Below are 27,475 nucleotides of genomic sequence, written 5' to 3'. Positions count from 1 at the left end.
AATGTGTTCCAGTTTCTCTACATCATCTCCAACATTTGTAGGTTTCTGTTTAATAGCAGCCACTCTCATATGTGAGGCGATATCTCATTGTCATCTTGATTTGCATTTCCCTTGTAGCTAATGAAGATAAGCATCTCTTCATGTGCTTTTGACCATTTATCTGTGCTTTTTGGTAAAGTGTCTATTCATATCTTTTACCCATTTTATAATTGGGTTGTTTGTTCTTTTGTTATGGAGTGATATAATTTTTTTATGTACACAGGATATCAAGCCTTTATCTGCTATGTGGTTTCCAAATACTGGTTTCCAAATATTTTCTCCCATTAAGTTGGCTGCCTCTACACCTTTTTTGACAAGGTCTTTTGAGGCACAGAAGCTTTTGATTATAAGGAGTTCCCATTTGTCTATTTTTTCTTTCATTGCTTCTGCTTTGTGTGTTAAGTTTAAGCTACCTCCTATTACTATGTCCTGAAAATGTTTCCCTATATTTTCTTCTAGTTTTATGGTACTACCTCATTTTTAGCTCTTTGATCCATTTTGAATCAATTTTTGTATAGGGTAAAAGGTAGGGATCCTCTTTCATTCTTTTAGCTAGTGACATCCTGTTCTCCCATGTCCATGTATTGAAAAGACTGTTTTGTCTCAGTTCAGTGGATTTGCGAGCCTTATCGAAAATCAATTGACCATAGATTTGGAAGTTTATCTCCACACTCTAGGTTTGATTCCGTTGATAAATGCTTCTATTTTTGTGCCACTACTCTGCTGTTTTGACCACCATGGCTTTATAGTAAGCTTTAAAGTCAGAAAGTGTTAGTCCTCTCACTTCACTTTTCTTTTTTAGAATATCTTTAGCTATTTGATGTCTCTTTCCCTTCCAAATAAATTTGATAACTAGCTTTTCCAAGGCTTCAATGTAGGTTGTTAAATTTTTGATTGGTATGTCATTTAATCTGTATATCAGTTTGCATAGACTTGACATCTTAATGCCATTCAGCCTTCCTATCCATGAGCATGGAATGTCTTTCCATGTATTTATTTGTCATTTTTTATTTCTTTTAACAATGTTCTACAGTTTTCTGTGTACAAATCCTTTACATCCCTGGTTAAGCTTAGTCCTAGACATTTGATTCTTTTGGTTGCTGTCTTGAATGGATTTTTTTTCCTTAATTGTCTTCTTAATTAGGTCATTACTTGTATATAGAAGCATTACTGATTTTTGTACATTAATCTTGTATCGCACAACTTTGCTGAATTTTAGCTTAAGAAGCTTTGTCACAGATCTGTCAGGGTTTTCTAAGTATGGGATCATATCATCTGCATATGATGAAAGTTTTGCTACTTCCTTTCCAATTTGGATGCTTTTCATTTCTTTCTCCTGCCTAACCATTCTAGTAAGGATTTCTAGTACAATGTTGAGTAATAGTGGTGACAATGGACATCTTGTCTTGTACCTGATCTTAGGGAGAATGCTTTCAGTCTTGCCATTAAATATGATGGTGGCTGTGGGTTTTTCATATATGCCCTTTATCATATTGAGGAAGTTTCCTTCGATTCTTACCCTTTGAAGTGTTTTTATTAGGAAAGAAGGCTGAATTTTGTCAAATGCTTTTTCACCATCGATCAAGATGGTCATGTGATTTTTCCCTTTTGATTTGTTAATGTGATGTATTACATTGGTTGACTTTCTTGTGTTGAACCACATTTGCATTCCTGTTATAAACCTCACTTGGTCATGAAGTATAATTCTGTTAATGTGTCATTAGATTTGATTTGCAAGTATTTTGTTGAAAATTTTTGCATCTAGGTTCATTAGTTTTTCTTTCTTGTAGCATCTTTATCCAGTTTTGGTATGAGAGTGATATTAGCTTCATAAAATGCACTAGGTAGTGTTCCTTTTTCCTCACTTTTTGGGAACGGTTTGAGCAGGATTGATGTTAGTACTTTTTGGAATGTTTGGTAAAATTTCCTTGTGAAGCCATCTGGTCCTGGGCTTTTCTTTGTGGGAGGATTTTTGGTGACTGAATCACTTTGCTTTTCATTGATTTGTTGAGATCTTATGTTTCTTCTCAAGTCATTATAGGTAGTCCATGTGTTTCTAGGAATTTGCCCATTTCATCTAAGTTGAGTGATTTATTGGAGCATAGTTGTTCATAGTGTTCTTATGATTTTTCAAGTTCTTCAGGATATATGGTAACAGCCCCTCTCTCATTTCTGATTTTGTTTATTTGCATCCTCTCTCGTTTCTCTTTGTCAGCATAGCTAGGGGTCCATCGACTTTATTGATTTTCTCGAAGAATTAACTTTTGGTTTTGTTGATTCTGTTGTTTTTTGTTGTTCTTCCGTTCATCTGTTCCATTTATTTCTTAGTTATTTCTCTTTGTCTGTTTGCTTTGGGATTAATTTCCTGTTCTTTCTTTAAGTTCTCCAGGTAGGCAATCAAGTCGTTGATTTTTGCTTGTTCTTGTTTATTAATATAGAAATTTAGGGCAATAATTTCTCTCTCAGCGCTGCCTTTGCCGCATCACGTAAGTTCTGATATTGTATTTTCATTTTCATTCATCTCCAGATATTTACTAATTTCTCTAGCAATTTCTTCTTTCACCTATTGATTATTTAAGAGTTTGTTATTTAATCTCCATATATTTGTGAACATTGTTACTCTGTCTTCAGTGGAGAGTGGTGTATTGAAGTCCCCCAATATTCTGGTTGAAACATCTGTGGCTACCTTCAGTTTTTCCAGTTTTTGCATCATATACTTTGGAGCTACTTGTTTGGGAGCATAAACATTTATAATTGTTATTTTTTCTTGGTGAATTGTCCCCTTTTATTAATATGTAGTGTCCTTCCTTGTCTCTTATGCTTTTCTTTTTTTTTGAGTGCGTGGTCCAGTAATCTCACCCTCTTCTCCCTCATGTCATGGAAGGTGAGCATTATACCACTAAACCACCCATACACCCTTGACCTCTTTATATTTAAAATCTATTTTGTCTGATATTAGTATAGCTACTCCTGCTTGAATGGAACATCTTTTTTTCCATCCTTTCTCTTTCAATCTATTTGTATTCTTGGGTTTAAGACGCATCTATTGTAAAGAGCATACAGATGAATCATAACTTTTAAACCATTCTGCCAATCTTTATCTTCTACTTGATGAGTTTAGCCCATTAATGTTCAAAGTTATTACTGTAAAAGCAGTTTTTGAACTTGCTACTTTATCCTTTAGTTTTTATTTGTCAGATCTATATATTCTTTTCCCTTTCTCCCTTTTTATCCTTTAAATTACCCTTACTGGTACTCTTCAGTTTTGTGCCCTCCTCCAGATCTCTAGTCAGTTGTCCTGCTAATATCCAAATACTATGTTTCCTTTGATATAATAGTCAATCCACCCAGTCAAAAAAATGTTACCCTGACTTGGCTTGTTTTTGCAAGTGGTGATCCTACTGATTACTATTCTTATGGTATAAGATCACATTCTTCCCTTTTTGTGAGAATTGGGATAAGATTTGCTCAATCAAATGTATACTATTTCTGCTTTGAAGGTCATCCTTCTTGACAGAAAAGAGAAACAAAATAGAGATGGAAACTTCTGCTTTATTACACTGTTCATTAAGATAACATTATCAGCTCTGGTCAGTCAGTCTTTCTTCCTTGGGCCTTTGAGCTTCAAATGAGAATTCAAAGCCTATTATTTATATACATATATATTTTTGGGGGGGTGGGGGGTGGGTACATGGTCTGGGAATTTAATCTGGTTCTCCTGCGTGGAAGGTGAGCATTCAACCACTGAACCACCCATGCACCCCTCTGTTTTATATTTTTAAAAATATTTTTTTAAAAAGCAAGTTTTACCTCATTACTATCCTTGCTTTTCTGTTCCCGATACTATTTTTAAAATTTTCTGATAAGGAATTTTTTAAAAATTTGTATTTTTTTATCATGATGTAACTCTTCTAAAGACCCTTCTGCTTTCTCGTAAAGAGAGGGAAGAAAAGATACTTTTCAATCCCTGAATGGAGTGAGAAATGTAAAATCCTCTAAGCCCAGGGGCATTGGGATGTTCTGGCAGACTCCTGGAAGAATTTCTCTCAGTGCTTTCCCTAACATACCATTAAGAACTCAGGCTACATTTTCTAGTTTTTGAAATTGAACCGCACTAGTGTTGGGGATTGAATCATTTCCCCCACAAAAGGCATGTTTAGGTCCCAACCCCTGGTGCTGTAGGTATGAACCCATTTGTAAATAGGACCTTTGGAGAGGTTATTGGTTCAGGTGTGCTCAAACTGAATGAGGGTGGGCTTTAATCTGTTATGGCTGAAGTCCTTATAAGCAGAGGAAATTGGACATAGAAAGAGAGAAGCCATGGGGAGCAGAAGAAGCTTGAAATCAATGGAGTCCTGAGGAGAAAGGAGAGGATGCCATTTGCATTGCCATGTAATAGAAAAGCAAACGACCAAGGATCTCTGACAGACAGCCCCAGAATGCCACAGTCTTAGGGGAGAAAGCATTTCCTTGCTTTCTCATTTCTCATTTCCTCGCCTCAATTTTGGCTTTCTTCTAGCCTTAAAACCATGAACCAGTAAATTCCTGTGGTTAAGCCAACCCATTGTATAATATTTGTTTTAGCAGCCAGGAAACTAAAACAGTTAAAATAGACCAGTTTGAACTATTTTTATCTCTTATGCCTAATAGTTGATTCAATTCATTAAATATACCCACATTTACTTATGAAGAAAATGCTTATGTGAGGGATTAGTATTGAAGTCTCCAATCTTGATACAGAGCAAGAGAAAATGTGAAAATATTTTATAGGATACTGAGCAGCATTTCAACATTTATTTAATAAGCAATAGAAAAACATTCACCCACTGACAGATGTTTACTTTCTCTATAGGAACAAAAGTTGAGCACTTTGCAAAAATTGGATGGAAAAATCATAAACATTCAATCAATAACCCGTAAGTATTTGAGTTATCCTGCTGTAATATATAGAATTTTATGTTTGAATATAAGTATGAGATCTCAAAGATACTAACTAAAGTACACTTTTGACTGCTTTTTAGTTTTAGCTCTTGGCCTCTATTATTCAGAATACCATATAATTTTAATGACTCTTTTTTAAAAATGTGCATGTATGGTATTAAATGATATAATTGTCAGACATTGCAACTCTAGTGGAAGATATTTATTATAATTATTTTAATTGGAAATAGCCACTTATATATTAAGCCATTCATTACAACTTTTCTCCAGGTGTTTTGATCAATTAAAAAAAATTGTTTATAAAATATATATATATATATATATTTTTTAACGTGGGCAGGCACCTGGAATCGAACTCAGGTCCTCTGGCATGAGGCCACCGTGGCCTGCCCAAAATATGTATTTTTAACTGGGTTATATTTAGTTATGTCTGTGTCATTTTATTACTTACACCAAATACTTAATGTTTTTTTTGCTAAAATTGGCCCATTAGGAGTTTAATTGATACCACATAATTAGAATCACTACAGAAGCAGTACCACCAGACAATATAATAGTAGGTAGCTTTATTGAATGCCAACTGTGTGTCACCGTGCCAAATACTTTTATTTGCATTTTCCTTTAATCCTCTCAAGGATCTTATAAGGTAGACATTATTTTCCTCATTTTATAAATGAGGAACATGAAGCTTACTGAAATTAAATAACTTGCCTAAGATAATTTTAGGTAGTGGTAAGATAGTCTGTTTATAGTTTTCCTCATACTAGATTATAAACTCCTTGAGGGCAAGAGCCATCTCCTATTTTCATGCTTTTAATGCTTAATATCATGCCTGGAACATAACAGGTATTCTATAAATTATTTCTAGAAGTATTAACATATTTTGGCATATTTAATAAATATAAAAACATGACAAAGAACATTTTATCCCAGTAGTGGATCATCTAATGCCCTTAGATCATTTATTGTGAAAACTTTAGTGAATTCCCATTCTTGTAAGATAAAATTCATGCTCCCTAGTATGCAATAGCATGCCCATTATAATTTGGCCCAATTCTGTTTTGCCAGTCTCATTTCTTTCCACTTCCTTGTCATGCCCCCCCCCCACTCTGACCCCCAACCAATGTGCTATACAGTTTTCCATTCTGTGTTTTTACTTCTGCTGATGGCTCTCCCTGGAATATCATTCTGCCTTTCTTCTGTTTGGTAAACATCCGCTAAATCATCAAATCCCAGCCAAATATCGTTACTTTTCTTAATACTTTTTAAAGATTTATTAGGCATAATGATCTATTCTTGCACACATTCTTTGCATATCTGTATCATAACACATTCTGCTGTATCATAGTTATGAATCTTTTTCCTCCTCTGATGAACCCCTTGAGAGCAGGGATTAATTCATCTTTTTATTCTCAGTGTCTAGCCGGATACTTGGAATATAGTTTATGTCCAATAAAACTTTGCTGTGACTAAATAGGAGAGTTAGGGTAAGCAATCCTAAGCCCATAAAGATGGTTGGGACTGATTTATTTCTCCTTAGAACTTGGAGAACCATTAAAAATCCCTGTGATGTCCTGAAACTAGCAAGGAACTCTAGCAATAAGCTGAGGAATTGACAACACTATAGTTCCTGGCTTTGAGGCTCCAAAGAGCAGCTCTTGCTTTCCCCCAAAGAATCAAAATTTATACGTTCTCCTCTAAGTCTTATACGTTCTCCTCTAAGTCTTCCTCCTGATTAACTCTCTGCCTAACCTGTTACTCATTTATCTACTCATTACAGCAGTCTTAAGGCATTTCATTAATTCATTTTCCTATTCAGCAGATACATATTCAGCAGCCAACTATGTGCAAGACACTGCTGCTGTCCTGCATATATATTTTTTTGCTGCTGCAGGATTAAGACCAAATTCCTTGCCCCCATGAAGCGTCATGTACATTAAAAGGCCTCAGTTGTGTTGACTGGGCCAGTGTTATTTCTGGATGTTAGTTTCATCACTTAGCATCTGTCAAACAGCCAAGAATAGCCTTCTAGATTTGGCTAACAATTTCAGATGCTGACTTCTTGCACTAGGTTTTGCTTGGCTAGTGAAGAAAGAGAATTTTTGGGTCTTCTGAATAGTCATTACAGCTTACCCTATTCCTAAGAAGGTTGAATTTGGAAACCATGCTCAAGTGCTTCCTCACAAACTTTAAGAATACAAAAAGGTGGTAGAGTCTGTGATAAGTAGGGTTAGGGATAACCCACATCTCCTAAACCTTCAGACCTGTCTCCATAACTTCTTGCTGAACATCTTTAAGGTTATGTCTCACAAGTGTCTCAGACCCAACATAAATAATAAAGAATTTATTATTTCCCCTTAACCCTGTTTCTCCTTCAGCATTCTCCGTCTTGGTGAATGACATCAGCATATACCTAGAGAGCCAAGGTAGAAAACTAGACATCATTCTAGTCTCTGCCTTGTTCCGAAGTGCCTCATAGGCCGCTGAGGATGAAATCTTAGTGATTCTGCCTCCTTACTATCTCTTTTTTTTTTTTTAATTAAAAAAGAATTAACAAAACAATTAGAAATCATTCCATTCTACATGTACAATCAGTAATTCTTAATAACATCACATAGTTGCATATTCTTCATTTCTTTGTACATTTGCATCGATTTAGAAAAAGAAATAAAAAGACAACAGAATAAGAATTAAAACATTAATAGAAAGAAAAAAAAAACACAAAAAACCTATACCTCACATGCAGCTTTATTCAGTGTTTTAACATAATTGCATTACAATTGGGTAGTATTGTGCTGTCCATTTCTGAGTTTTTATATCCAGTCCCGTTGTACAGTCTGTATCCCTTCAGCTCCAATTACCCCTTCTCTTTTTTTTTTTTAATTAACGGAAAAAAAGAAATTAACCCAACATTTAGAAATCATACCATTCTACATATGCAATCAGTAATTCTTAACATCATCAAATAGATGCATGATCATCATTTCTTAGTACATTTGCATTGGTTTAGAAAAACTAGCAACATAACCGAAAAAGATATAGAATGTTAATATAGAGACAAAAATAGAAGTAATAATAGTAAAGTCAAAACAAAACAAAACAAAACAAAACAAAAACCTATAGCTCAGATGCAGCTTCATTCAGTGTTTTAACAAGATTACTTTACAATTAGGTATTATTGTGTTGTCCATTTTTGAGTTTTTGTATCTAGTCCTGTTGCACAGTCTGTATCCCTTCAACTCCAATTGCCCATTATCTTACCCTGTTTCTACCTCCTGCTGGACTCTGTTACCAATGACATATTCCAAATTTATTCTCGAATGTCTGTTCACATCAGTGGGACCATACAGTATTTGTCCTTTAGTTTTTGGCTAGACTCACTCAGCATAATGTTCTCTAGGTCCATCCATGTTATTACATGCTTCATAAGTTTATCCTGTCTTAAAGCTGCATAATATTCCATCGTATGTATATAGCACAGTTTGTTTAGCCACTCTTCTGTTGATGGAGATTTCGGCTGTTTCCATCTCTTTGCAATTGTAAATAACGCTGCTATAAACATTGGTGTGCAAATGTCCGTTTGTGTCTTTGCCCTTAAGTCCTTTGAGTATATTCCCAGCAATGGTATTGCTGGGTCATATGGCAATTCTATATTCAGCTTTTTGAGGAACTGCCAAACTGCCTTCCACAGTGGTTGCACCATTTGACATTCCCACCAACAGTGGATAAGTGTGCCTCTTTCTCCGCATCCTCTCCAGCACTTGTCATTTTCTGTTTTGTTGATAATGGCCATTCTGGTGGGTGTGAGATGATATCTCATTGTGGTTTTGATTTGCATTTCTCTAATGGCCAGGGACATTGAGCATCTCTTCATGTGCCTTTTGGCCATTTGTATTTCCTCTTCTGATAGGTGTCTGTTCAAGTCTTTTTTCCCATTTTGTAATTGGGTTGGCTGTCTTTTTGTTGTTGAGATGAACAATCTCTTTATAAATTCTGGATACTAGACCTTTATCTGATATATCATTTCCAAATATTGTCTCTCATTGTGTAGGCTGTCTTTCTACTTTCTTGATGAAGTTCTTTGATGCACAAAAGTGTTTAATTTTGAGGAACTCCCATTTATTTATTTCCTTCTTCAGTGTTCTTGCTTTAGGTTTAAGGTCCATAAAACCGCCTCCAGTTGTAAGATCCATAAGATATCTCCCAACATTTTCCTCTAACTGTTTTATGGTCTTAGACCTAATGTTTAGATCTTTGATCCATTTTGAGTTAACTTTTGTATAGGGTGTGAGATACGGGTCTTCTTTCATTCTTTTGCATATAGATATCCAGTTCTCTAGGCACCATTTATTGAAGAGACTGTTCTGTCCCAGGTGAGTTGGCTTGACTGCCTTATCAAAGATCAAATGTCCATAGATGAGAGGGTCTATATCTGAGCACTCTATTCGATTCCATTGGTCGATATATCTATCTTTATGCCAATACCATGCTGTTTTGACCACTGTGGCTTCATAATATGCCTTAAAGTCCGGCATCGCTAGACCTCCAGCTTCGTTTTTTTTCCTCAAGATGTTTTTAGCAATTCGGGGCACCCTGCCCTTCCAGATAAATTTGCTTGTTGGTTTTTCTATTTCTGAAAAATAAGTTGTTGGGATTTTGATTGGTATTGCATTGAATCTGTAAATCAATTTAGGTAGGATTGACATCTTAACTATATTTAGTCTTCCAATCCATGAACACGGTACGCCCTTCCATCTATTTAGATCTTCTGTGATTTCTTTTAACAGTTTTTTGTAGTTTTCTTTATATAGGTTTTTTGTCTCTTTAGTTAAATTTATTCCTAGGTATTTTATTCTTTTAGTTGCAATTGTAAATGGGATTCGTTTCTTGATTTCCCCCTCAGCTTGTTCATTACTAGTGTATAGAAATACTACAGATTTTTGAATGTTGATCTTGTAACCTGCTACTTTGCTGTACTCATTTATTAGCTCTAGTAGTTTTGTTGTGGATTTTTCCGGGTTTTCGACGTATAGTATCATATCGTCTGCAAACAGTGATAGTTTTACTTCTTCCTTTCCAATTTTGATGCCTTATATTTCTTTTTCTTGTCTAATTGCTCTGGCTAGAACCTCCAACACAATGTTGAATAATAGTGGTGATAGTGGACATCCTTGTCTTGTTCCTGATCTTAGGGGGAAAGTTTTCAATTTTTCCCCATTGAGGATGATATTAGCTGTGGGTTTTTCATATATTCCCTCTATCATTTTGAGGAAATTCCCTTCTATTCCTATCCTTTGAAGTGTTTTCAACAGGAAAGGATGTTGAATCTTGTCAAATGCCTTCTCTGCATCAATTGAGATGATCATGTGATTTTTCTGCTTTGATTTGTTGATATGGTGTATTACATTAATTGATTTTCTTATGTTGAACCATCCTTGCATACCTGGGATGAATCCTACTTGGTCATGATGTATAATTCTTTTAATGTGTTGTTGGATACGATTTGCTAGAATTTTATTGAGGATTTTTGCATCTATATTCATTAGAGAGATTGGTCTGTAGTTTTCTTTGTTTGTAATATCTTTGCCTGGTTTTGGTATGAGGGTGATGTTGGCTTCATAGAATGAATTAGGTAGTTTTCCCTCCAATTCGATTTTTTTGAAGAGTTTGAGGAGAATTGGTACTAATTCTTTCTGGAACGTTTGGTAGAATTCACATGTGAAGCCATCTGGTCCTGGACTTTTCTTTTTAGGAAGCTTTTGAATGACTAATTCAATTTCTTTACTTGTGATTGGTTTGTTGAGGTCATCTATGTCTTCTTGAGTCAAAGTTGGTTGTTCATGTCTTTCCAGGAACCCGTCCATTTCATCTAAATTGTTGTATTTATTAGCGTAAAGTTGTTCATAGTATCCTGTTATTACCTCCTTTATTTCTGTGAGGTCAGTAGTTATGTCTCCTCTTCCATTTCTGATCTTATTTATTTGCATCCTCTCTCTTCTTCTTTTTGTCAATCTTGCTAAGGGCCCATCAATCTTATTGATTTTCTCATAGAACCAACTTCTGGCCTTATTGATTTTCTCTATTGTTTTCATGTTTTCAATTTCATTTATTTCTGCTCTGATCTTTGTTATTTCTTTCCTTTTGCTTGCTTTGGGATTAGTTGCTGTTCTTTCTCCAGTTCTTCCAAGTGAACAGTTAATTCCTGCATTTTTGCCTTTTCTTCTTTTCTGATATAGGCATTTAGGGCAATAAATTTCCCTCTTAGCACTGCCTTTGCTGCATCCCATAAGTTTTGATATGTTGTGTTTTCATTTTCATTCGCCTCGAGGTATTTACTAATTTCTCTTGCAATTTCTTCTTTGACCCACTCGTTGTTTAAGAGTGTGTTGTTGAGCCTCCACGTATTTGTGAATTTCTGGCATTCCGCCTATTATTGATTTCCAACTTCATTCCTTTATGATCCGAGAAAGTGTTGTGTATGATTTCAATCTTTTTAAATTTGTTAAGACTTGCTTTGTGACCCAGCATATGGTCTATCTTTGAGAATGATCCATGAGCACTTGAGAAAAAGGTGTATCCTGCTGTTGTGGGATTTAATGTCCTATAAATGTCTGTTAAGTCTAGCTCCTTTATAGTAATATTCAGATTCTCTATTTCTTTATTGATCCTCTGTCTAGATGTTCTGTCCATTGATGAGAGTGGTGAATTGAAGTCTCCAACTATTATGGTATTTGTGTCTATTTCCTTTTTCAGTGTTTGCAGTGTATTCCTCATGTATTTTGGGGCATTCTGATTTGGTGCGTAAATATTTATGATTGTTATGTCTTCTTGTTTAATTGTTCCTTTTATTAGTATATAGTGTCCTTCCTTGTCTCTTTTAACTGTTTTACATTTGAAGTCTAACTTGTTGGATATTAGTATAGCCACTCCTGCTATTTTCTGGTTGTTATTTGCATGAAATATCTTTTCCCAACCTTTCACTTTCAACCTATGTTTATCTTTGGGTCTAAGATGTGTTTCCTGTAGACAGCATATAGAAGGATCCTGTTTTTTAATCCATTCTGCCATTCTATGTCTTTTGATTGGGGTATTCAGTCCATTAACATTTAGTGTTATTACTGTTTGGATAATATTTTCCTCTACCATTTTTCCTTTTGTATTATATATATCATATCTGACTTTCCTTCTTTCTACACTCTTCTCCATACCTCTCTCTTCTGTCTTTTCGGTTCTGACTCTAGTGCTCCCTTTAGTATTTCTTGCAGAGCTGGTCTCTTGGTCACAAATTCTCTCAGTGACTTTTTGTCTATAAATGTTTTAATTTCTCTCTCATTTTTGAAGGACAATTTTGCTGGATATAGGAGTCTTGGTTGGCAGTTTTTCTCTTTTAGTAATTTAAATATATCATCCCACTGTCTTCTAGCCTCCATGGTTTCTGCTGAGAAATCTACACATAGTCTTATTGGGTTTCCCTTGTATGTGATGGATTGTTTTTCTCTTGCTGCTTTCAAGATCCTCTCTTTCTCTTTGACCTCTGACATTCTAACTAGTAAGTATCTTGGAGAACGCCTATTTGGGTCTAATCTCTTTGGGGTGCGCTGCACTTCTTGGATCTGAAATTTTAGGTCTTTCATAAGAGTTGGGAAATTTTCAGTGAAAATTTCTTCCATTAGTTTTTCTCCTCCTTTTCCCTTCTCTTCTCCTTCTGGGACACCCACAACACGTATATTTGTGCGGTTCATATTGTCCTTGAGTTCCCTGATACCCTGTTCAAATTTTTACATTCTTTTCCCGATAGTTTCTGTTTGTTTTTGGAATTCAGATGTTCCATCCTCCAAATCACTAATTCTATCTTCTGTCTCTTCGAATCTATCATTGTAGGTATCCATTGTTTTTTCTATCTTTTCTACTTTGTCCTTCACTTCCATAAGTTCTGTGATTTGTTTTTTCAGTTTTTCTATTTCTTCTTTATGTTCAGCCCATGTCTTCTTCATGTCCTCCCTCAATTTATCGATTTCGTTTTTGAAGAGGTTCTCCATTTCTGTTCGTATATTCAGCATTAGTTGTCTCAGCTCCTGTATCTCATTTGAACTATTGGTTTGTTCCTTTGACTGGGCCATATTTTCAATTATTTGAGCGTGATCCGTTATCTTCTGTTGGCGTCTGCGCATTTAGACAGATTTCCCTGGGTATTGGATCCAAAAGTTTGGAAGATTTTTCTGTGAAATCTCTGGGTTCTGTTTTTCTTATCCTGCCCAGTAGGTGGCGCTCGTGGCACATTTTTGTCTGCGGGTCCCACCAGTAAAAGGTGCTGTGGGACCTTTAACTTTGGAAAACTCTCGCCGTCTGGGAGGTTCGCTAGCTGAAGCGGCTTGGAAGGGTTCGAGCCGGCCCGGGGTCCGAATGCGGGGAGGGTTGCTGGCCGCTGCAGCCCGGGAAAGCACCTGTCCGAATTTCCTAGTTGCCCGGGCGACAAGCGTGGCGGGAGGGCGCCAGCGGCAGCGGCCCACCCGGGAGAGTGCACGTTCCCGGGGAGTCACGGGTTTGGAAGGGACCTCCCCCACCCGTCACCGTCTCCGCGGCCTGGGGGTTTCCGATCCAATTCTCTCAATTGGTCCGGGGGGCCGCGTGTGGTGTGGGCGCCAGCCGCCACGGTTTCAGGGGACCGCCTCTCCAATTCTCCCAGCCGGCCCGGGAAGGGGGAAGGGAGTGACTCCGGCCTCTTGCCGCCCCGCCCGGTGAAGCCCGCGCGCCTCGGCGATCTCACCTGAGTGGCTTCTCTCAGCCAGCCAGCCGTTCCAGGATGGGGTACGCTGTCTTTTTTATCTCTGTTGTGGCTTTGGGCACTGTTCTGTATTGTTTCTACTCCCCTAGTAGCTGTCCTGGAGAAGAAACTAAGATCCGTGCGTCTTACTAAGCTGCCATCTTCTCCCCTTACTATCTCTTTAATTCATCGTTTCTCTCTATCTTTCAATTCCGATTCTTTACTTTAGGCCCTTATCATTTCTGCCTTAATTATTACGATAACCTTTTCATTGATTTACTTGCTTCAGGTAATACCTTTTTACAATCCCTTTTCCATATTACAGGCTTCTTGCAAAACAGAACCAGGGGTTGGGACCTTAACAGGTCTTTTGTGAGGGACACGATTCAGTCCCCAACAGTAGGCAGTGGTTCAAGTTAAATTCAGGAGCAAAGGTGCAGATAGCATTCTGTAGCTCTAGGTTACACAGGCTTTGTCTTTTAAACATTTGAATTGCTTGCTAATTACTACAGGAGTTGAAGCTTTTGTTTTAGAAACACCTCTGTGGTGTTTCTTGCTGCCTCTATTTTGGTCAGAGCAGAGTTTCTGCTCTGTTATAGGAGTCAAACAAAATATAAATAAATGATCAGGAAGGAAATGTGTTTTGAAGATTGCAGATAATTTATTACGAGTTTCTACATTTATCTGTGTTCGTTAGCCTTCATTAAGTATACTTGCGTAATATCATTGCTGCAAAAGTTGGCTGAATGGCAAATAATTTAATTCTGCTTTTAAGCAACCAGCATTTTGTAATTCCACAGGAAAAAAAGATAGTATTTTGCAGTTACAATTTTGTTAAACTCAGGATTCACAAGGATTATTTATTAAAGGTTGGAACTGTTTATGAAAGTCTGTTTTGTTGTTTGTGAGAAAGCACATTTGCATGTTATTCTCTCCTGGGCCAGAACGTAGTCAACAAAAACTGTAATGCTAGCTCACATTCAGTAACTACATATTTTGTGTTTAGGTATTCCCAGTTTCAAGAAGAATATAGTTTAGATGAAGTGATGGCATCACGAAAAGTTTGTGATTATTTGACTCTCTTGCAATGTTGGTAAGGAAAACACTTTTTAAATGTTTTACTCCTGCCCTCCCTGCCCTCTCCTCTGTGAGATAACTTTAGGCTCTGTATCTGGGTATGGCTTTTATAGTCCTCTGACCAATGTCATCCAGTCACCCCAGATGCTCTGGGTCACCTCCATTAGGGTTTCCTTCCTCCCTACTCTTGGCTAGAAACAGCCTGTCTTTGCTCTTGGAAAGTTATATTTCATTTCCTTCTCTCATAACTTATGGGAATTTGTTTTAATTGTATAGTATTCATTAAAATTTGGCTGAGAAGGCCAGTGGAGTCCAAAGATTTTCTCCTTGGGTATTTCATTTTCTCTGTTGTATTCTTCCACTATAGGAAATTTTAGTTCCTTGTAGCGGTTGCAAGTAAAAGTGAAATAGGAAAAAAATCATAGCCCCAAGAATGATAATGATAGTTTTATATTGAAAGGTGCTTCTGTGTCATAGTAGATTAAGTGCTGTGTAACTCCTTCCTGTGTCCCAGTCACCACTAGGCTGTATCCTGGAGATACTGGCTGGGATGGAAGTGAACAAGTGGGGTCAGCTTTTACCTAGCAACATGAAGTTCTGCCTATTTAGAAAGCCCAAGTGAATTCCCAGAGGGCATCTTGTGTTTGTCACCCTTCTTTACAGCTTGCTCTAAAGGAATTGATCTATTCTGAGGATATCTCAAGAGACATACCCAAATCACAGACTTTCTGGTATCTCCTATTCCCACGTGTCCCAGTTTCCAAGAACTTGGCGCTACATAGTCTGTAGTAGAATCTTTATTGTGCTAGAATAGGAATAACCTTATAGACTCACTCCTCAGAAGTCACTAGAAAGTGCCTTGTATATCTGCAGAGGCAAATATGGTACTTTTTGCAATAAGAACTTCTTTGGGAAAACTTTAGAGGTGGAAGAGCAGTGACTGAAAACATTGAAGTCCTTGATGGTGGTTCAGTTCTCAGATAGAGAAATCATGTGCACTTTTTAACTACAGATGTTACCAAGAAGATAGTTCACTGACCAGCAAACATTGTTGGTCTTTCCACCCACATACATAGAACTCCTAGTTTGAAATCCTAGAATTGACATGGTTCTGGGTACTAATAATTATCTTTACTCTCTTTTAGCCCCACTTCAGACGGTGCTGCAGCTGCAGTTTTGGCTAGTGAAGCATTTGTGCACAAGCATGGCCTGCAGTCCCAGGCTGTGGAAATTTTGGCACAAGAGATGGTGACTGATTTACCAAGCTCATTTGAAGAAAACAGTATTATTAAAGCGGTGTGTCTGAGATTTTGTTTTGTTTTAATCAAATTGAGGGATTGCTGTTTAAAACTTTAAGGTGACACCATGTTATCATCAGCTCTGGAAGCTATTTACTAAAAAAAAAAAAAAAGAAAAAGAAAAATTGGACTAGAAATTGTAATACTATAACCCAACGTGAATAATCTGTTAGGGGAATATAAATAATGAGAGCAGATGCTTCATATAATGGAATTAAAATGATAATTTTAATGAACTGAACATGCTTTTGTTTTGATTTCAAGCCAACTAAATATATCCATTTATTTTAATCTCACATCGTTAAGGGGAAAACAAGGATGTTTTCAGTGATCTTTCTTGAGCCATTGCAGTTCAAATTCCTGATGTAAAGATTGAGTACAAAATGGAGGATGGAAAAAAAGATGAGAATTCAGACCCACAGTTAGTTGACTAGTTGAAAATACATATATATAAGTAATAGTATAGTAAATTACAGTTTACACAATTATTTTACAACATTGTAGTGGATTTAAAAATGTCCCTATAACTTGCTCAAGACCACAAAGCTAGAATGTGGCTGAGGTGGAACTTACCAGGTTGTCTGACGACAGTACATTTTCCATTTCACCACAGTTTTATTCCTTGAAAGAAATTAAGCTTGCATATTGTTTTCATTATTTGAAGCCAAAGATGTTTTAAAAGCATGGGCTTTGGAGCATATGGATTTGAATCCTCTATGATCTTCTAAAAGAAGATTATATGTTTTTATATAGACAGTCCCCATATATTTCATAGTATCTGAATCATAATGATCTGTTGAGAAAAACTCTTCAACACACAACTATACATTGTTGCTTGATAAAGTTTTTGTAACTTAAGGCAATTTATGGCCTCAGGAATTCTAAGTCCTTTTCATATTTCTTAAAATTCAATTCTTAAAGAAAAATTCGATCCTTTGTTAATATGGATTTTAAAATGTACGTTCTTCCTCCTGAATATTATTATGATTTTCTTTGTGTATAAAGTCAATTGAGATTTCAATGTATATTGTCAATTCTAAGCTATTAAGGTTTTACATGTATTAATCTCTTTCTGAAAGGCCGAGATGTAATGCCCTTAATTTATATATGGTTTTGGTTTTAGGTTGGCTTCGATATGAGTAAAGAAGCTGCAAGAAAATGCTATGAGAAATCTGGCCTAAGACCAAGTGATATTGATGTAATAGAACTTCATGATTGCTTTTCTGTCAATGAGCTTCTTACTTATGAAGCACTGGGACTCTGTCCGGAAGGTAATATCTTTGAAAAGTGCGGATTAATTTACTAAATTTCACTGAGAAAAGGTCACTTTGATTATTAAACAAAATAATTCATGAATTACAGCATCAAAGGACTGAGAAAAACCCTAGAATGAGCTGAGAATTAGCATCAAGAGACTGAGAGAACCTTCTCGACCAAAAGGGGGAAGAGTAAAATGAGGCAAAGTGTTAATGGCTCAGAGATTCCAGAGTCGAGAGGTTATCCTGGAGGTTATTCTTACGCATTAAGTAGATATCACCTTGTTGTTCAAGATGTAGTGGAGAGGCTGGAGGGAATTGCCTGAAAATGTAGTGCTGTGTTCCAGTAGCCATGTTTCTTTTTTCTTTTTTTTTTACATGGGCAGGCACTGGGAATCGAACCCGGGTCCTCGGGCTTAGCAGGCAAGCATTCTTACCGTGGCCCGCCCAGTAGCCATGTTTCTTGATGATGATTGAACAATGATACAGCTTTCACAATGAGACTCTGTGAATGTGAAAACCTTATGTCTGATGCTCCTTTTAGCTACTATATCAACAGAAGAGTAGAACATATGGAATAAAAATAAATAACAGGGGGAACAGATGTTAAAATAAATTCGGTTTGAAATAGTGGTAGGTGAAGGCAAGGGGTAAGGGGTATGGTACGTATAGTTTTTTTTCTCTCTATTATCATTTTCTTTCTTTTTCTGTAGTCTTTTTATTTCTTTTTCTAAATTGATGCAAATGTACTAAGAAATGATGAATATGCAACTATGTGATGATATTAAGAATTACTGATTGTATATGTAGAATGGAATGATTTCTAAATGTTTTGTTAGTTAATTTTTTTTAATTAATAAAAAAAAATAATAATTCATGAATTGCCTTTCCTTTCATGGTGGCTCTGCCATACTATGCAAAGTGAATATAAGCCATTTTGCTACTGAACTTTTTGAAACGTAGTTTTAAACAACTGTAGCACTGAGATGGCGGAGCATACAAATAATTTATACTATTTAAATCAAGGGTTCTTATAAGTGAAAAGCAGATGTAAAATGACATGTTTACTCCCAACTATTTCAAATTGTATTTGAATAAAGCATGGCAGAAAATGGAAATATTAGATGGTGGGATCTGGAGGATTTCTTTTTCTTTTCATTTCCAAAGTGGTTGTACCGCAGTACGTTATTAACAGCAGTGTATGAGAGTTTCAGTTGCTTCACTAACAGTTGGTGTGGTCAGTGTTATTCCGTCCCCCACAAAGCCATGCTTGAGTCCTAAACCCAAGTCCTGTGAGTATGAACTCATTTGTAAATAGGATCTGTAAAGATCCTATTAATATGAGGCCAAACTGAATCAGGGTAGGCCTTCATTCCATATGGCTGGAGTCCTTATAAGCAGAGAAAAATTGGATAAGGCAGTAGAAGTGAGGAGGAGACAGATTGCTGTTTTAAAGCAATTGTTATTTTTTTAATTAGAGAACTTATAGGTTTACAGAAAAGTTACGTAAAAAAATACAGCATTCCCAATGGTGGCACAGTGTCAGAGTTCTGGCCTACCATATCAAGACCTGGGTTCGATTCCCGGTCCCTGCCCATTCAAAAAAAAAAAATATGGCTTTCCCATATGCCCCCCATTTGTTGACATTTTGCCTTAGTGCAGTACTTTGTCACAATTGAGGAAAGATTATTAAAATAGTACTGTTAACTGCATTTCATAGTTTTTTATTTTTCCCCATATGCCATGCTGTTATTAACACTTTGTATTAATGCTGTACATTTGTTATAATTCATGAAAGAACATTCTTATACTTATATTATTAACCCCAGTCCATCATCCACAATAGAATTCACTATGATCTACAGTCCCATGTTTTATCTTCTAACTTAATTCTAGGAAAGTAACATACCCAACCCAAACTTCCTCTTGCAACCACAATAATGTGCTACCACCACCACCATCTATTTCCAAACCCTTACAGTCAACCTAAGTAGAAATTCTGTACAAATTAAGCATCAGCTCCTCATTCTTTACCCAGACAGAGTCTGTCCCCTGGAAACCTATATTCTCGATTCTGACTCTCTTAAGTTTGCTTATAGTGAGATCATCAAATATGAGTTTGCTTATAGTGAGATTATAGAATATTTGTCCAACTTCATCTAGCTTTTTTCACTCAGTTTAATGTCTCAAGATTCATCCATGTTGTCGCATGCATCAGGACTTCATTTCTTTTTACAGCTGAATAATATTCCATCATATGCATATGCCATGTTTTGTTTATCCATTCATCAGTAATGATCACTTGGGTTGTTTCCATCTTTTGGCAATTGTGAATAATGTTGCTATGAACATCGGCATGCAAATATCTGAGTCCCTGCTTTCAATTATTTTGCATATATACCTTGTAGTGAGGTATGCTTAGCTTTTTGAGGAACTGCCACACTGTTTTCAAAGTTTTTCTACATCATCTCCACACTTTCCAGTTTTTTAATAGCAGCCATTCTCATGGGTATGAACTCAGTGTGGTTTTGATTTGCATTTCCCTAATAGCTGTTATGTTGAGCATCTTTTCATGTGCTCTTCAGCTATTTGTATACTCTCTTTAGAGAAATGTCTGTTCATGTCTTTTGCCTATTTTTTTTTTAATTAAAAAAATTTTTTTTTACATGGGCAGGCACCGGGAATCGAACCCAGGTCCTCGGGCATGGCAGGCAAGCATTCTTACCTGCTGAGCCACCATGGCCCACCCCTTTTGCCCATTTTTAATTGAGTTGTCTTTTTCTTGTTGAGCTGTAGGATTTATTTATATATTCTAGATAGTAAATCTTTATTGGATATGTGGTTTCCAAATATTTTCTACCATTAGTAGATTGTCTTTTAACTTTTGTTTTTAATTTTGAGGTTCCTTATACTTTGATGTTCCTTATACTTTTAAGCTTCTGGGGCCCATCCTATCTTGTAGCAGTTCAGTTTTATTGCCCCCTTTTTTTTTTCACTTTCTGTGACGGTTTCCTGCTTTCAGTTTCTTCCTGGTTGGGGTATCCCCCCGGGTGAGCCTGTTCTAGTTTGCAAGCTGCTGGAATGTGATGCGCCAGAATATTCTTCCTTGAATATGTTATAGAATGTGCCAGTGAATCCAAATGCTTCTAACTTTTCTTTGGGGGAAAGCTTTTGATAACAAATTTTAAAATGTGGGTATTGTCTCATGTCTATCTGTTTTCGTAAGTTTTATTCTTTGTGAAACTTTTCTATTTCATTTAAGTTGTCAAATTTGTCGGCATAATGTTCAAAGTGCTGTTTTATAACCTTTTACTATCTGTAGATTCTAAGGTAATAACCCCTTTTTTATTCCCAAGGTTGGCGATTTGTATTCTTCTTTTTTGTCTTAATCTTTCTAGCTAGAAATTTGTCGTTTTTATTTCTTTGGTCTTTTTAAAGAATCAGCTTTTGACTTTGTTGATTTTCCTAATTGTAGTGTTCATTTTATTGATTTCTACTTTTATCTTTATTGTCCTAGGTTCAACTTACTTTGGGTTTACTTTAATTTTCTAATTTTAATTTCTTATGTTGGAACTATAGCTCATTGGTTTTAGCTCTTTTTTCTTTTCTAATATAAAATTTATAGCTGTACATTTTCCTTTAAGTGGTGCTTTAGGACATTCCACAAATTTTAATTTGTTTCATTTTCATTGTCATTCAGTTCAAAAAATTTGTAAGTCCCTGATAGTTTTGTATTTGACCTGTAAAGTATTTAGATGTCTGTTGTTTAATATCCAGAGGTTTTCCTAGGTCTCGCATTGTTCTTTCTTTTTAGTTTTATTCTGTGTGTTTAGAAAAGTTGCTTTTATTTTGGTCCTTTATAATTTATTGAAACTTATTTTATTGGTCAGCATATGGCCTATATTTGTGAATGAATCATGTGAACTTAATATGTGTCCTGCAATGGCCAGATGTAGTTAGTGTTCTTTGTCAATTAGATCAAGATGGTTGATAGGATTTTTCAGATCTTCTGTGATCTCTACTGAATTTTTTTTTTTTTTTTTTTTTTTACATGGGCAGGCACTGGGAATTGAACCTGGGTCTCCAGCATGGTAGACCGAAATTCTGCCACTGAGCCACCATTGTACTGCCCTCTACTGATTTTTTTTTTTTTTTTTTTTTTTTTTTTTTATTAACGGAAAGAAAAAAAAGAAATTAACACAACATTTAGAAATCATACCATTCTACATATGCACTCAGTAATTCTTAACATCATCACATAGATGCATGATCATTGTTTCTTAGTACATTTGCATCAGTTTAGAGGAACTAGCAACACAACAGAAAAAGATATAAAATGTTAATATAAAGAAAAGAAATAAAAGTAGTAGTAATAGTAAAAAACAACAACAACAAACAAACCAACAAGCAAACAAAAACAAAAAAAAACCCTATAGCTCAGATGCAGCTTCATTCAGTATTTTAACATGATTACTTTACAATTAGGTATTATTGTGCTGTCCATTTTTGAGTTTTTGTATCTAGTCCTGTTGCACAATCTGTATCCCTTCAGCTTCAATTACCCATTGTCTTACCCTGTTTCTAACTCCTGCTGAACTCTGTTACCAAGGACATATTTCAAGTTTATTCTCGAATGTCCGTTCACAACAGTGGGACCATACAGTATTTGTCCTTTAGTTTTTGGCTGGATTCACTCAGCATAATATTCTCTAGGTCCATCCATGTTATTACATGGTTCACAAGTTTATCTTGTCTTAAAGCTGCATAATATTCCATCGTATGTATATACCACAGTTTGTTTAGCCACTCTTCTGTTGATGGAGATTTTGGCTGTTTCCATCTCTTTGCAATTGTAAATAACGCTGCTATAAACATTGGTGTGCAAATGTCCGTTTGTGTCTTTGCCCTTAAGTCCTTTGAGTAGATACCTAGCAATGGTATTGCTGGGTCGTATGGCAATTCTATATTCAGCTTTTTGAGGAACCGCCAAACTGCCTTCCACAGTGGTTGCACCCTTTGACATTCCCACCAACAGTGAATAAGTGTGCCTCTTTCTCCGCATCCTCTCCAGCACTTGTCATTTTCTGTTTTGTTGATAATGGCCATTCTGGTGGGTGTGAGATGATATCTCATTGTGGTTTTGATTTGCATTTCTCTAATGGCCAGGGACATTGAGCATCTCTTCATGTGCCTCTTGGCCATCCGTATTTCTTCTTCTGGTAGGTGTCTGTTTAAGTCTTTTTCCCATTTTGTAATTGGGTTGGCTGTCTTTTTGTTGTTGAGTTGAATAATCTCTTTATAAATTCTGGATACTAGACCCTTATCTGATATGTCATTTCCAAATATTGTCTCCCATTGTGTAGGCTGTCTTTCTACTTTCTTGGTGAAGTTCTCTGATGCACAAAAGTGTTTAATTTTGAGAAGCTCCCATTTATTTATTTCCTTCTTCAGTGTTCTTGCTTTAGGTTTAAGGTCCATAAAACCACCTCCAGTTGTAAGATCCATAAGATATCTCCCAACATTTTCCTCTAACTGTTTTATGGTCTTAGACCTAATGTTTAGATCTTTGATCCATTTTGAGTTAACTTTTGTATAGGGTGTGAGAGATGGGTCTTCTTTCATTCTTTTGCATATGGATATCCAGTTCTCTAGGCACCATTTATTGAAGAGACTGTTCTGTCCCAGGTGAGTTGGCTTGACTGCCTTATCAAAGATCAAATGTCCATAGATGAGAGGGTCTATATCTGAGCACTCTATTCGATTCCATTGGTCGATATATCTATCTTTATGCCAATACCATGCTGTTTTGACCACTGTGGCTTCATAATATGCCTTAAAGTCAGGCAGCGCGAGACCTCCAGCTTCGTTTTTTTTCCTCAAGATGTTTTTAGCAATTCGGGGTACCCTGCCCTTCCAGATAAATTTGCTTATTGGTTTTTCTATTTCTGAAAAATATGTTGTTGGGATTTTGATTGGTATTGCATTGAATCTGTAAATCAATTTAGGTAGGATTGACATCTTAACTATATTTAGTCTTCCAATCCATGAACACGGTACGCCCTTCCATCTATTTAGGTCTTCTGTGATTTCTTTTAACAGTTTTTTGTAGTTTTCTTTATATAGGTTTTTTGTCTCTTTGGTTAAATTTATTCCTAGGTATTTTATTCTTTTAGTTGCGATTGTAAATGGGATTCGTTTCTTGATTTCTACCTCAGCTTGTTCATTACTAGTGTATAGAAAAGCTACAGATTTTTGAATGTTGATCTTGTAGCCTGCTACTTTGCTGTACTCATTTATTAGCTCTAGTAATTTTGTTGTGGATTTTTCTGGGTTTTCTACATATAGTATCATATCGTCTGCAAACAGTGATAGTTTTACTTCTTCCTTTCCAATTTTGATGCCTTGTATTTCTTTTTCTTGCCTAATTGCTCTGGCTAGAACTTCCAACACAATGTTGAATAATAGTGGTGATAGTGGACATCCTTGTCTTGTTCCTGATCTTAGGGGGAAAGTTTTCAATTTTTCCCCATTGAGGATGATATTAGCTGTGGGTTTTTCATATATTCCCTCTATCATTTTAAGGAAGTTCCCTTGTATTCCTATCTTTTGAAGTGTTTTCAGCAGGAAAGGATGTTGAATCTTGTCAAATGCCTTCTCTGCATCAATTGAGATGATCATGTGATTTTTCTGCTTTGATTTGTTGATATGGTGTATTACATTAATTGATTTTCTTATGTTGAACCATCCTTGCATACCTGGGATGAATCCTACTTGGTCATGATGTATAATTCTTTTAATGTGTTGTTGGATACGATTTGCTAGAATTTTATTGAGGATTTTTGCATCTGTATTCATTAGAGAGATTGGTCTGTAGTTTTCTTTTTTTGTAATATCTTTGCCTGGTTTTGGTATGAGGGTGATGTTGGCTTCATAGAATGAATTAGGTAGTTTTCCCTCCACTTCGATTATGTTGAAGAGTTTGAGGAGAGTAGGTACTAATTCTTTCTGGAATGTTTGATAGAATTCACATGTGAAGCCGTGTGGTCCTGGACTTTTCTTTTTAGGGAGGTTTTGAATAACTAATTCAATCTCTTTACTTGTGATTGGTTTGTTGAGGTCGTCTATTTCTTCTTGAGCCAAAGTTGGTTGTTCCTGTCTTTCCAGGAACCTGTCCATTTCTTCTAAATTGTTGTATTTATTAGCGTAAAGTTGTTCATAGTATCCTGTTATTACCTCCTTTATTTCTGTGAGGTCAGTAGTTATGTCTCCTCTTTCATTTCTAATCTTATTTATTTGCATCCTCTCTCTTCTTCTTTTTGTCAATCTTGCTAAGGGCCCATCAATCTTGTTGATTTTCTCATAGAACCAACTTCTGGTCTTATTGATTTTCTCTATTGTTTTCATGTTTTCAATTTCATTTATTTCTGCTCTAATCTTTGTTATTTCTTTCCTTTTGCTTGCTTTGGGATTAGTTTGCTGTTCTTTCTCCAGTTCTTCCAAGTGGACAGTTAATTCCTGCATTTTTGCCTTTTCTTCTTTTCTGATAAAGGCATTTAGGGCAATAAATTTCCCTCTTAGCACTGCCTTTGCTGCGTCCCATAAGTTTTGATATGTTGTGTCTTCATTTTCATTTGCCTCTAGGTATTTACTAATTTCTCTTGCAATTTCTTCTTTGACCCACTTGTTGTTTAAGAGTGTGTTGTTGAGCCTCCATGTATTTATGAATTTTCTGGCACTCCGCCTATTATTGATTTCCAACTTCATTGCTTTATGATCCGAGAAAGTGTTGTGTATGATTTCAATCTTTTTAAATTTGTTAAGACTTGCTTTGTGACCCAGCATATGGTCTATCTTTGAGAATGATCCATGAGCACTTGAAAAAAAGGTGTATCCTGCTGTTGTGGGATGTAATGTCCTATAAATGTCTGTTAAGTCAAGTTCATTTATAGTAATATTCAGGTTCTCTATTTCTTTATTGATCCTCTGTGTAGATGTTCTGTCCATTGATGAGAGTGGTGAATTGAAGTCTCCAACTATTATGGTATATGTGTCTATTTCCCTTTTCAGTGTTTGCAGTGTATTCCTCACGTATTTTGGGGCATTCTGGTTCGGTGCGTAAATATTTATGATTGTTATGTCTTCTTGTTTAATTGTTCCTTTTATTAGTATATAGTGTCCTTCTTTGTCTCTTTTAACTGTTTTACATTTGAAGTCTAATTTGTTGGATATTAGTATAGCCACTCCTGCTCTTTTCTGGTTGTTGTTTGCATGAAATATCTTTTCCCAACCTTTCACTTTCAACCTATATTTATCTTTGGGTCTAAGATGTGTTTCCTGTAGACAGCATATAGAAGGATCCTGTTTTTTAATCCATTCTGCCAGTCTATGTCTTTTAATTGGGGAATTCAGTCCATTGACATTTAGAGTTATTACTGTTTGGATAATATTTTCCTCTACCATTTTGTCTTTTGTATTATATATATCATATCTGTCTTTCCTTCTTTCTACACTTTTCTCCATGTCTCTCTCTTCTGTCTTTTTGTATCTGACTCTAGTGCTTCCTTTAGTATTTCTTGCAAAGCTGGTCTCTTGGTCACAAATTCTCTTAGTGACTTTTTGTCTGAGAATGTTTTAAATTCTCCCTCATTTTTGAAGGACAATTTTGCTGGATATAGGAGTCTTGGCTGGCAGTTTTTCTCTTTTAGTAACTTAAATATATCATCCCACTGTCTTCTAGCTTCCATGGTTTCTGCTGAGAAATCTACACATAGTCTTATTGGGTTTCCCTTGTATGTGACGGATTGTTTTTCTCTCGCTGCCTTCAAGATCCTCTCTTTCTCTTTGACCTCTGACATTCTAACTAGTAAGTGTCTTGGGGAACGCCTATTTGTGTCTAATCTCTTTGGGGTGCGCTGCACTTCTTGGATCTGTAATTTTAGGTCTTTCATAAGAGTTGGGAAATTTTCAGTGATAATTTCTTCCATTAGTTTTTCTCCTCCTTTTCCCTTCTCTTCTCCTTCTGGGATACCCACTACACGTATATTTGTACGGTTCACATTGTCCTTGAGTTCCCTGATACCTTGTTCAAATTTTTCCATTCTTTTCCGGATAGTTTCTGTTTCTTTTTGGAGTTCAGATGTTTCATCCTCCAAATCACTAATTCTATCTTCTGTTTCTTTAAATCTGTCATTGTAGGTATCCATTGTTTTTTCCATCTTTTGTACTTTATCTTTCACTTCCATAAGTTCTGTGATTTGTTTTTTCAGTTTTTCTATTTCTTCTTTATGTTCAGCCCATGTCTTCTTCATGTCCTCCCTCAATTTATCGATTTCGTTTTTGAAGAGGTTTTCCATTTCTGTTCGTATATTCAGCATTAGTTGTTTCAGCTCCTGTATCTCATTTGAACTATTGGTTTCTTCGTTTGACTGGGCCATATGTTCAATTTTCTGAGCGTGATCCGTTATCTTCTGCTGGCGTCTGGGCATTTAGTCAGATTTCCCCGGGTGTTCGACCCCACAGGTTGAAAGATTTTTCTGCGCAGTCTCTGGGTTCTGTTCTTCCTATCCTGCCCAGTAGGTGGCGCACGTGGCACACGCCTGTCTGTGGGTTCCACCAGCGAAAGTTGCTGTGGGTCCCTCAACTCTGGAAAACTCTCGCCGTAGGGGAGGTTCGGCAACCGAAGCGTCTTGGAAGAATGCCAGCCGGCCCGGGGTTCCAAACGCGGGGAGGGTCGCCGGCTGTCGCAGCACAGGAGAGCGTCCGGCCAAATTAGCTAGTCGGCCCGGGGCACCAAGCGTGGCGGGAGGGCGCCAGCTGTCGCAGCCCGGGAGAGTGCACTGCTCCCAGCCGACGGGGGAGTCACGTGTTTGGAAGGGATCCCCCGGTCACTGTTCTCCGCAGTCTGGGGATTTCCGACCCAACTATCTCAGTTGTTCCGGGGGGCCTCGTGTGGTGGGGGCACCAGCCGCCGCGGCCTAAGGGGACCGCCTGTCCAATTCTACCAGCTGGCCTGGGAAGGTGGAAGGGAGGGACTCCGGTCGCTTGCTGTCCCACCCAGGAAAGCCCGTGCCCCTTGGTGATCTCACCGGAGCTGGTTCTCC

General features: G+C 36.7%; 1 protein-coding gene across 1 annotated transcript in view; it reads left to right on the top strand.

Annotated features, from left to right (window-relative positions):
- SCP2 (sterol carrier protein 2) overlaps positions 1-27,475 on the top strand; it is a 177,072-nt gene that overhangs the window by 54,618 nt on the left and 94,979 nt on the right. Inside the window, exons 7-10 of the mRNA XM_077149616.1 lie at positions 4,892-4,955; positions 14,751-14,837; positions 15,967-16,117; positions 17,243-17,390. Coding sequence (XP_077005731.1) covers positions 4,892-4,955; positions 14,751-14,837; positions 15,967-16,117; positions 17,243-17,390 — 450 coding nt within the window. The remainder of the gene's footprint in view (positions 1-4,891; positions 4,956-14,750; positions 14,838-15,966; positions 16,118-17,242; positions 17,391-27,475) is intronic.

The sequence above is a fragment of the Tamandua tetradactyla genome, chromosome 2 (genome assembly GCF_023851605.1).
Source record: "Tamandua tetradactyla isolate mTamTet1 chromosome 2, mTamTet1.pri, whole genome shotgun sequence".
NCBI classification, from domain to species: domain Eukaryota; kingdom Metazoa; phylum Chordata; class Mammalia; order Pilosa; family Myrmecophagidae; genus Tamandua; species Tamandua tetradactyla.
Note: the sequence above shows the minus strand (reverse complement) of the source record. Positions and strands in the feature narration are given on the sequence as shown.